Below are 12,321 nucleotides of genomic sequence, written 5' to 3'. Positions count from 1 at the left end.
AGCAGGAGTCTCTAATGCATCTGGAAGAAAGATAGAAAACACCAGGGCAGTGGCCTTTGCTAAAATGACAAAAGACTATCCATCGGTTCCTGTTCCCATTAAAGCTGGTGAGAGTCCACATTCTTCACCACACAATGGAGCTTTCACCAATGCTGGAAAATATTTTTGTGAGAAGATTTGCAGAGAATGAATGGAATTCTTAATGTTGCAAGCGCCCATTGAATTATTTAAAAGGACAATGACTGAATGACTAATTAGAAATGTTTCAGTGATATTTATATTACAAAAGAAAAGATTTAAGTCTAGCATTTTCTCTTGAGTAGTCAGAAAAAAATAGACTAGGTTTGTTAACCGTGGGCATCAATTCTGGAATGATCTGCCCTCCAAGCTCTGAGAGCTGCCTCCCCTTTGGCCAGCTAATGCTTTTTCCATCCTACTTGGCTTCTAAATGTTACTGTCTGAATAGCTGCTTATATGTACTTCAATTTACCTGGCCCCAGAACAGGACTTAAGATATCACCAAAGAACTGCATAGCATGGTAAATGATAAGAAAATAAGGAAAATGAGACAAAGGAAGACTAAAACAAGACAGATAATGAAGTGTCCTCTAGTCTGAATAAAATTAACACTTCAGCCTTCTGCCAGCAAAGCCTTTCTATCCCAGGAAGCACAACTTAACCATCCAATATCATCACATCAAAGCCATCTGTTGGGGTAAGAGAGGTGACTCAACAGTTAAGAGCACTGACCATTCTTCTGGAGGACCACGGTTCAATTCCCAGCACACACATGGCAGCTCACAATGGTCTATATTTCAGGTTCCAGGGGATCCAACATCCTCACATAGACATACATGCAAGCAAAACACCAATGCATATGGAGTAAGAATTTAAAAAAGATACAAAAAGCAAAAATCAAACAGCCTGTTCTTTAAAAATAAAAAAATGTTAAAACAGCTATGATACTGAAATTAAAAAAAAAAAATCATTGGGGCAGGGCTATAGCTCTGTTAGTAGAGAATTTGACTAGCACACACAAAGCCCTAAATTCAATTTACATACCCCAGGCACGGTAGTACATATAAAGTCAAGATAATAAGTTCAAGGTCATTCTCAACTACTTAGTAAGTACGAGGCCAGTCTGGACTACATGAGGCTTTGTCTTAAAACAAGAACATAGGAAAAAAATAAAAATAAACTTTTACAGTCTGTTTTTTAGTTTATTTAAGATTTATTTTTAAATACATAAATAAACTTTCTATAAATCATGAACTTACAAAGTCTTAAAAAGAAGGCAAAACATTTGAAAGCAACTTTGCCACATCACTTCCACAGAAACACGGTTTAACGTACGCAAGCAGGCAATTTGCTGATGGTCTGGCTTAGTCTAGAATGTATTTCTCACGGAGTGGAAGAGATTCTCTCATAAAAAAAAATGAAAAGAAAAAAGAAAGAAAATGAGAAAAGCATTTGATAAATGCGCCTAACAAAGATATAGTTACAATATTCTCTCCACAAAAGACTAGCACATCCTTGGGTAGGCTGTTTGCATTCTTACGAAAATTAGGTAATTAAATGTAACCATTAAATGTAACCACAGGCGCAGTGATTATGGCGGTCACAGGACAACTTGCAGGAATCGGTTCTTCCCCACCATGTGAGCTAAGAGGCTCCAACTCAGGCTTGGTGGCAAGTGCCTTTACCCGCAGAGCCACCTTACTGACCTCAATCATCTACCATATTTTCATACTGATACTTTATCTAGTAACCTTACTGAACTCTACAGTGAGCTTTAAACATTTTCTGTCTTTGAATTTCTATATATCACTTGCTCCTCTTTGTTAAAGTAAAGAAAGAATATTCCATTAGCCTCTATTAAGAACAACTCCTCTGAATTCTCAAAATTCAATATAGTGTTATCTGGACATCACTAACCCTTACAGCTTTCTCATTTATAGGCTTCTTTTTTTGTTTGTATTTGTTTGGTATTTGTTTTCATTTTCATTTTTGTTTTGTTTTTTGGAAACAGGGTTTCTCTGTAGCTTTGGAGCCTGTCCGGGAACTAGCTCTTGTAGACCAGGCTGGTCTCGAACTCACAGAGATCCACTCACTAATCTTCAGCTTAAGATTAATTAGGCTTAACACTAATCTTCAGCCCCCTTGCCCCGTTCTTCCACTATCAATCTCATCCCACCATATTCAAATCATGCAGCATCAGACACTGCTCGGAATGCACACCAATCCCATCCCGCTTTATTTCATACACTCAGAAATTAGGAAACACCATCAGACACTGTCCAGCTCTCTCTCGCCAGTGTCTGTACTTTCTTGGTCCTTCAATACATCTGCGTGTAAGGGTCAAGCATACATTAATTCAGCTTCCTTGCTACATTCCATGCTCAGAAAAGTACCCAAGATAAAAAAAACTATGAGCCCCTGGAATCCATCCTAAACACCCTGCACTGATCTGCCATCCCATCACACAGTGCTTCATAAAGTCCCCTCTCCTTCCCTTAACCACTATTTAAAACTTGCACCATCTTCCTAAAATGATTTTTCACTTTCTTTGTTCCCTTATTATATGACTCTCCTTCTACCAATAGTCCTAGGCTTGCAATTTAAACTCAGATAAAACTGAACTTCAGGCTGGGGGAATGGCTTAGCAGGAAGGCCCTTGCTGGTGGCCTGATTCAATTCCCAGAGCCCATGTAAAAGTGAGGGGAGAAAAGCGACTCCACAAAGCTGTCCTTTGACCTCCACACATGGGGCATGGCACAAGCAGTCCCACACTCCGATAGAGACAGACAAACAGACACACATGCCCCACATACAGAAAATAACAATAAATAAACTTAAAGATAAAAACAGAACTACTTGAGAGTCCCTAAACATGTCTTGATTTCTTTGCACATATTCTTCCTCTGCCTGGAATGCCCTCCTCCAGTTTGCTTAACCAGAATGCCTTTTGCGTACCTTCAAACCTGAGCTCAGTGCTATATGGCTCCTGTGAAAACATCCTCACTCCGTAAGCTGCTCCTATGTGCCCTCAGCACGCCGCACCCACCTCTCGGGACAGACATTACTATGTCCCATCGCACCCGCTCATCCATTTGTTCCTGAATAAGACTGCTTCTCGGAAGAGCAAGAATTTCATTTCCGTTGACTATCCCAGGCACCTGCTTTGTACTTGAAGTTCCCACTAAAGTACAATTCCTTGAGCCTGACATTATGCAAAAGAAATAAATTTAGAAACTATAAATTTATCAAAACCTTAGTTAAGATGAATGTGGCTGTTTGACCAGTAAAATCAATAGCAAATTTTATATTCATAACTCCGATAAAATTGTCTTATGTAAGATATTTTCCAAGAAAATAATAGAAAGCTTTTACTGAAAAATAAACAGCCTTTTGCTTAAGACACCTGAATGGATAGCACTAGATGAACTTAGGCTATACTAGACGGTACTAATGGCAGCGCGGCTAATGCCTTTCTCCTTTAACAGATAATGAACGGTGAGAATCCTCTGAAAACACGGCCATCACAGAATACTAATCTTAAATACTGTAAAACACAAAAGGAAAACCAACAGTGAAAACTGGCTCCCACTCCACCTACCCTTCCACTAACAGTGCGCTTTTGAATATTAAGACACAGATGTCATATAACATGAAGAATGAAAGACTATCCTTAAAAAGTCACAGACAACTTGGTATTCTTTTTACTATGCTAAAACCAACCTAAATAAATATGCATATAGAGAGAGAGAATACAGGGAAATAATAGACACAACTTCAGGGGGATAGCCAAATTAAACGGAGACAGAGCAAGGGAGAGACTGTAAAGACAACAACGGTTCATTGACACCTGGGCTTTCATTTTGGCACCAGATGTTCAGTTACTAAATTATTTCTTAAATAGATAGTTAAAAGGAGAGGGAACAAAGTAGGGAGCGCAGTTAAGAGGGAGAGGAAAGAAAAGAGGGGAGAGGAAAGGCAAACTCAAAGATAAAAGTAAACCAAGCACAGACCAAACACTGAAAGTGTGTTTGGACCAAGAATGAGAGGCCCTAGATATGATGGCACAAGGTCACTCCACCAGCATTGTTTGTAGTTTTATTATCTATGAATCAAACTCAAAATTCACCCACCCCCAATAAATGTGAGGCCTTCGGCACTCAGAGGGGTCAAATAATTGCCTCCTCAGCAAATAACAGCCAGAGTGGACGAGGGAGCTACAGAAATGAAAACGTGGCTGATCCATTGATTGGCTCTCTGTAACAGAGATGACAATTCCCACAGCGATGGTCACTCATTTGTTCAATACTTATCAATTATATCTCAAATCTCATGAAAAGCAAAGGGACCCTTTGGACTTACAGTTCATACTTGAAGCCAGTCTAGTGTCTTCTTCTCTAGAAAGCTCCAGAATTAAGTGTCCTCAAGAGAACTTACCCCACTTTTAGCAGCTACTTAAATAACCAACCCAAAGCAGTTTGTGTGCAAAGTGAGTTTATGCTGGCTCTCCAAATTCAAGGACACCAAATCTCTATGACAACCACTAGAAAAACACACAGGAGATTTCCTGAGTACAGCACTGTCTGTCTTACCTGCTATCTCCGTAAGGGTATTAACATGATCTCCATCTGCTAACTTCACAAAGCCAACCTGACTTCGGAAAGTGTCAACGCCCTGGAAGGGCAAAGTCAGGTGCCTCCCTTGAAGGATTTCCTCAATGAATGGCTTCAGTTCCAAAAGTGCATCAATACCACTAGTGAGAGACAATATTTTTCAACAACATGGTAAGTAATAGACAAAACCAAATAAGAAACAAATTCAGTTTTGTTTGTTTGTTTGTTTTGGTTTTGGTTTTTCGAGACAGGGTTTCTCTGTGGCTTTGGAGCCTGTCCTGGAACTAGCTCTGTAGACCAGGCTGGTCTCAAACTCACAGAGATTCGCCTGCCTCTGCCTCCCGAGTGCTGGGATTAAAGGTGTGCGCCACCATCGCCTGGCTACAAATCCAGTTTTTAAAAGAAATTTTATATATATATATATATACATATATATACATATATATATACATATGTATATACACTAATTATTTCAAAGTTCAAAATATCTTTCAGATTTAACCTGTGGTTAAAACCAATATTAATTTTTAAATAACTATAGAAGAGGTGAATTAAGTCTTTTCCTAATTATAATTACTATTAAAGCAGATACTTGTGGTGGTTTGAATACGAATGGCCCCCACAGACTCATATATGTGAATGCTTGGTCCACAGGGAGTGGCACTATTAGGAGGTATGGCCTTGGAGTAAATGTGGCTTTGCTGGAGTAAGTGTGTCACTAGGAAAGCGAACTTTGAGTTCTCATATGTCCAAGCCATGCCTAGTGTCTCGGACCACTTCCTGTTTCCTACTGATCAGGATGTAACTCTCAGCTCCTTTTCTAGCACCATTTCTGCCTGTATGCCACATGTTTCCTGCCATGATGATAATGGACTAAACCTCTAAAATTGTAAGCCAGTCCCAATTAAATATTTTCCTTTATAAGTGTTACTGTGAGGCAATGCCTTTTAATCTCAGCACTCTGGAGGCAGAGGCAAGCAGATCTCTGTGAGTTCAAGGCCAGCCTGGTCTTCAAGAGCTAGTTCCAGGACAGGCTCCAAAGCTACAGAAAAATCCTGTCTCGGAAAAAAAAAAATGTTGCTGTGGTCACGATCATTAATCATCAAGAAACTTCTGTAAACAATGTACTCTGGAGATTCACTGGAGGATGGCAAATGTGAAGCCAGCCTGGACTACATAAGACCTAGAGTACTATAAGACCTTGTCTCAAAAAATAAAAATTAAAACAAACAAACAAAAAGAAATTGCTGACCGAAAAAAATTTACCTGTGTAACTCAAAGTGCTGGGGCTACTCACTTGCCTGCTATGTATGAGGTCCTAGATTCGACCTCCAGGACCTCAGGAAAAAAAAGAGGGCTACAACTCAAAAAAACTCCAATTTTTACTAATTTTTTTTTAAAATAATGATACATTCCAGAACAATTTACCACACACAAGAGCTTTGTTAGGTTGTACGGAGTTTCAAAACTGAGTTTGTTTTGGTTTGTTTCTGGGGTAGCATTTTGAGGCAGGCTCTTATGTGGAGAAGGATGACTCTGCACTTCTGGTCACCCTGCCTCCACCTCCCAGGTGTTAGGATGACAGAGTAGGTAAGCATTCTACCAGCTAAACCATGTCCCCAGCCCAAAGTCTCATATTTTTAAAAATAAAAGTACTAATTCTTACTCAAATAGGACTTACTGTTTCTAATAGATTCTACAAAAACTTAATCAGGCATGATCTCTTAAAATACAGTGTCTTTATTAACACGATTTATTGTACTTAGACTCAAAGTATAAGTTTAATTGTACTTCCCAACTAACACTAAATGCTTGTTATAACTGTTTAGCCTATGTTCACTTATGACCACTTTGTGTTTCAAATCTTTATTTCTCTTTGAGTTAGACATTATCAAGTTTTCCCTGGTTTTAAATTTATGATCAATTACATCTTGAAAAGCATTCTAGTGGATATACCTTATTATGAAAAAACTTAAACTCACTAGAGGGCAGCAGTTACTTAAGAAAGAAATGAGCATGGGCAGTACGGAGAGGATTTTCAAACTTCCTTCTAACAAAACTATCATTGAATTATCCTGTTCCCCCATCAAATAGGTAAAAAATAGATTTTTGTAGCGCTTTCATATTTCTCAATTAATCTCCACACGGCTCTGAGCCGATTCCATGCGCGTATTTCACGGTCATGTTCTGAGGACAACACAGAACTGCAGAAGCACTCTGGAGATGCCAGCATTTCTCCCTGTACCTCCGCACCCACATCCTAAGTCCAATGCCCCTAACTGTATTCAGGGCCATAGCCAGTTCTGCAAATAAACCTCTACATACACAGATACAACTACATGGACAGAGAAGACACACCCCACCTGTTGTGCTTTTAGAGGACCCTGATTCATCACACAAGCTGTGACTCCTCTTCCTCACCTATCCCCCATCCCTTGGTTTGTCTTCTCTGAAAACCATGAAAGCATTTGTTTTATATGATTGGTTGAGTGGTAAACTGAAACAAAACAAAATCTCTCTTTCCCTCTGTCCTTGAAGCCTGGTGGCTTTCCGTGGGAGGGTCAAGAGTCATCGTCTGTGGCCAGTTGCGAATGGCTGCTATGTTTTCCCTCTCTTAGTCTATCTTTTTCTCACTCTCTTCCAACCCAAGCCTTGCTTTTCATTCCCCCAGGAGCCATCTGGGCCAAGGCAGAAACACAAATAATCTACATTTCCTCCCTGCTTTTGTTTACAAAGAGCCCAAGCTTGAATTTAAGGCCCCCAAACTCGATAGGAGACAGCAAGGAATTCTGCACTCTTGTAATCAGTAACTTCTAGTCAACCTTTAGGGAGTGGGGAAAATTGGGGATGGGAGGTGTGGAATGGAATACCATGGCACGAGGAATGACCAAGGCGAGCTGAAGTGGAAATTGTCCACCTCGCCCCAGGAAAATGACAGCTCTGATGTCAGACAGCCAAGAGTAAGTACCTACTACATGCTGGGCAACATGCTAAGGGCTCTTGCTTGGCGTTAGCACTATTTACTGGGACAGCAAGTTTAATTCAGACTGCTAATAAAAGGTAGTTATGCCATAATTCCAGAATCATCACCTAGAGTCTCAATCTAGACTCTAGAATCAGACTCCAGAGGAGTTTGCATAATTAACATAGGCAACACATCTGTGTAACCAAGGAATACCACTGATAACAATGAAGTGAAAAAAATCTGAATTAAGAATATTTATACAAAAACAATAAAAAAAATTAAAAATTAAAGAAAGAGAATATTTATACAAGCAGGGCAGTGTAGTGCACACCTTAGCCCTAGCACTGGGGCAGGGACCAGAGGCAGGAACATCTCTTAAGAGTTTGAGGCCAGCCTGGTCTATAAGGTAAGCTCCAGGGCAGTCAAGGCTACATTTGTCTCAAAAAAATAAAAATGTAAACAGACTATAGTGGAATGTGTCTGAAACCTCAGCACTGAGACAGCTGAGGCCAGAGAATCACAAGTCCTAGACCACACTTGATACATCAAGTTTGAGGCTAGCCTATGTTACATAAATTAAAAACAAAAACAACAACAAAAAAAAAAACCTCTGTACAATGACTACCAGGATAATCAGGATAAAGAATATTTCTTTAGAATCTCAAAGCCGCCTTGGGCTCGACTATATTTACTCACAGTAGAGTAATAATTTGGAAAATAATATTCAAGAAAGACACATTACTCACGTGTTTACTTCATCTTCATTTAATAACTGCATCACCAGCAAGGTGATATGAAAGGAACCATCACCAACCATGGCTTTGGCCAGTCGTTTATCCTGTTGTAGTATCGTATTTTGCAAGACCTTAATCCCTGCTGTAATCTAATTACAAAGAAAAAATATATAAGTAAGCAAAATTTTTATAAGGCAAATTTTAAATTAATAAGAAAAAATAGTTGGACGGTGGTGGCAAATGCCTTTAATCCCAGCACTCGGGAGGCAGAGGCAGGCAGATCTCTGTGAGTTCAAGGCCAGCCTGGTCTACAGAGCGATTTCCAGGACAGCTAGGGCTGTTGCACAGAGAAACCCTGCCTTGAAAAACAAAAACAAACAAAAAGAACGAAGCATAAGCAAGCAATTAACAAAATTAAAATGACAACAAAATTCCGCAATCAAACACATAACCTCTGCTTGTTCTCATACTTGCTAGAGAGTTGACTGGCATGGCCGGAAACACTACATACATTTAGACAATCACGAGATGTGTGTCCATCTGACGGGCCCTGAGCGCAACACTCTTATTTCGCAGACTGAGTGGGAAAAATCGCCATGGCAGCACCTCCTTTTAGAAATGTGCCCTTGTACTAAGCGTCTGACTCACTAATCATGACCATTCCTAAGAAAAAAAGCTTTATTCTTCCAGAGAAAGGCCAAATCAGCAGACAACATTCCATTTCTGTTAGAAGTAATATTTATTTGTCCCACAGTGAATTGCTGGACCTATTCCTCGCGCTTTTAAGATCCTCTAGGATAGGAGGAATTCCAGTAAGAACGACTGCTGGCGTTTTTTTCCTGACTTGGGAGGGGTGGGGCATAACCATGGAGACAAAACTGAAGGAAGCCCAAACTATGACAGTGTGCATCCAGGAGAAAGTCTGCAGGCGGGCTGCTCATCTGTCTTCCCTCTCAGTACCGATTCCTCTGGAACAGGAAGAGGCAGGATGTATCTCCCTCCTCCATTTCCTGTTAGAGCCACAGAGGCTAGCCCAGCTGTAAATGTCAGTGCACTGGAGAGCAAACTAAAGTATAATAGCAAGCCCAGAGAGAGGCCTGAGAGAACTCGTAAAAGCCTTGGGACAGCAGAATTATTAAGAGAAAAGGAAACGCTGGGCAGGCAATAGAGACAGCATCCAGTAAAACAAAACAGAAAGGGAGGGGTGAGGAGAGCTCAGGGCCCGAGCATAGCAGGCTGCTCTGATTCTGGAGCCGCTGTGTTAGCCTCAACAATGGCCCCATTATTTGTGGAATGTACTGAGCAAATCATAAGACACTGTCCTGGGACCTAGACTTTCCCTTGAACCAGGCTCCAAGTCCACTGCTTAATGGGGCCCCACTGGTTCTCCTTTGTTCTTGTAGAACCCATTCTGAGTAAGAATTTTGTTAAGTCACTTCGGGAGAAAATCTCCCATCGTTGGTATCCTGACCACCTTCCCTGTGGCCTGCCTTTGTGATTCTGTCAAGCCATGTTTCTTCTTAGCAATGTTCTATCCACTGACTTTATCCCTGTTCCGTGTTACAAATTCCCACTGTACTTTCTTTAGTCAGAACAACGTCCATCTCTCTCCGTGAGGCCATTTCCTAGCTCCTAGCTCCTAGCTCCTATACCCATCTCCATAGACCATGGTAAACTGAAACTTGAAAATTGTCCAAGGAGATTAAAAATAGCCTCAACTCTGCTTAAACTGAAAAAGAAAAAAAATCAGCAAAAATTGACTCGAGTCATTTCTAGTCATTTCTGGTTTTGTTAGAAACACAAGCTAAGCTCAGCCAATCACAAGCGCCCAACGAACATATGATGATGATGTGAGTAGGGGTGTTCTGACAAGGTGACCCATAAAAGGCAACTCCATACACGCAATCAACTTCTTTATTTTACCCCCACGTTTTTCCTATAAATACCTGCCTCTGACTAAACCTCTTTTAAGTCTGGTGTCCCCGATTAACAAACTGTTCCTTACTCAAACTTTTAAAAAATGATATTGGGCCCAAGATTTTTCTCTAAGAGTTTAGTGGCAGAAGCAGACCTCAAAGGAAAACCCCAGGGACCTCGAGGGACATTGAGGCACCAAACTAAGGAAGGCACCAGGCCCATTATAGCTCCAGCAGGTAGCATACGCCTGAGCAAAATACCGACTGCTCTTCCAAAGGTGCTTCTAGGCTGACAACAGCCAAAAGCCTACGTGGGCTGTTCCCATTGTCATCCCTCAGAAGACTGAACGGTCATTATTCAATCATGTAAAGCAGGAAAACAGATGACTCACTCCGATCGCAGTGCTAGATTACAACTCTTCTCGTTAAACATTTTCATTAAAAACACAGCTTGAGTGTTTCTCTTTTTAATTCTATAAACCTTGCTATGACAAAGAAGAATATCTTACAAATAAATAAAAACTTCACACACCAAAGTTAACCAGACCCACAGCAGTAGCATTTCTTACTAGCACTGAAATGACTTCTATGGATGTTCGTCAGAGGGCTTGGTGACCTGCAGAGAAAGACTGAACCGCAGCCAAACAGTCTAAAAGAATAAGAACAAGATGAGGACCAGCGCCAGCCATGAGTGAAGGCACCTGTCACCAGCCCTGAGGATCTGAGTTCATTCCCCATGACCCACGAGCTGCAAGAAGAGAATGACTCCTACAAGCTTCCTCTGGTCACACAAGCTAAATAAAATATAACAAAAATAAATAAGAAAAAGTATGCAGAGCCTCCTGTCCTTGTGACTGAAAAAAGCTATAGGGAAAAAGACCAAGAGGTTTCGCCTCAAGTCTTACCTCAAGAGGTCTTAAGCCAAGAAACCCTGAACCTATAGATTTCTGTCACCATTATACAGTCACACTAAAAGAAAAAACACTGTCCATTACGCTACCAGTCTCCCAGAGAAACTATTCCTTTTGGTATGGACACATCGCCATCAGGGGAACCCTCGGGGGCTCGACTGTTAAAAGAAAGGTCCATGCTGATGGGACTACTACATTACTCCAGTAACACACACTTTCATAAGCATGGGCAAACCAAAATCAGTGAAGAAATCATGCACATACTACTGGAAGAAAACAAAGCCACCCGCCCTGCTTTACACTCTGCTATAGTAAATCAACAAACCCCTCCGTATAAAAAAAAAGTGGGAGAGGATGGGGTTCAAATCAAATCCAGAGAATCTCTGTGTGACCAGTTCCCAGGTCTTCTGCACCCCCTCAGTAAAGTACATTGTGTGACAGTGGGTTGAAAAGAGCTTTTTTTTTTTTTTTGGTTTTTCGAGACAGGGTTTCTCTGTGGCTTTGGAGCCTGTCCTGGAACTAGCTCTGTAGACCAGGCTGGGACACATAACATTCTCTTTGGAGGAAGAAAACTTTCCAGAGTTCCCTGACTCTCTGAAGTCTGAGGACTTCTCTGTTCTTCAAAAACAGAAGCTGATAAAATAGAAACCCAGACCTCTCTAAAACCCCAGGCACTTATGGGTTTCCTCTTCAACCAGCATAGGAAAAAGTTGAGGTATAAAATATTAAGTAGATTGGCCATTGCTTCAATTGCCCCACTCCCTAAAACTGTAGACAGTCCAGAGACTATCACTGATTGCATGGGGGTGGGGTGGGTGTCAAAACAAGGTCAAGTAATAGCTCCTACCAACTGATGCCTGGGGTACTCCAATCCTACTAAGTAAAAACCTAAGAGGAATCAGGTTTCTGTCTACTTACCTGCAATAAATGAAATTATAATTCTAGGATTCTGGTGGTTCTGAACTCTAACACTGTTATCTGATGTGTCTCTGCAGGTTTGAACCAGTTCACAGCAGTGGACCTCTGCGTTTCCTTCTGTGGTATTCCAGTAGATGAAAGCCAGTATTTTTTGCCTTTAATGATCAGCTGTACACACAGACTATATACTCTATGGGTTCACTAAAGGCCCATCTTATCTGTCTCAAGCATTACACTGTCAGTCTTGCA

The 12,321-nt window shown here is 40.8% G+C and overlaps 1 protein-coding gene across 6 annotated transcripts in view; it reads right to left on the bottom strand.

Annotated features, from left to right (window-relative positions):
* The window catches only part of Akap7 (A-kinase anchoring protein 7), a 131,598-nt gene that overhangs the window by 96,295 nt on the left and 22,982 nt on the right, over positions 1-12,321 (bottom strand). For all 6 annotated transcript variants that reach the window (XM_075947436.1, XM_075947426.1, XM_075947416.1 and 3 more), the window contains 2 exons: positions 8,340-8,476; positions 4,608-4,768 (listed from right to left, as the gene is read on the bottom strand). In XM_075947436.1, coding sequence (XP_075803551.1) covers positions 4,608-4,768; positions 8,340-8,476 — 298 coding nt within the window. The remainder of the gene's footprint in view (positions 1-4,607; positions 4,769-8,339; positions 8,477-12,321) is intronic.

Source organism: Microtus pennsylvanicus, chromosome 1 (genome assembly GCF_037038515.1).
Source record: "Microtus pennsylvanicus isolate mMicPen1 chromosome 1, mMicPen1.hap1, whole genome shotgun sequence".
NCBI classification, from domain to species: Eukaryota; Metazoa; Chordata; class Mammalia; order Rodentia; family Cricetidae; genus Microtus; species Microtus pennsylvanicus.
This window is presented reverse-complemented; position numbering and strand designations above follow the sequence as displayed.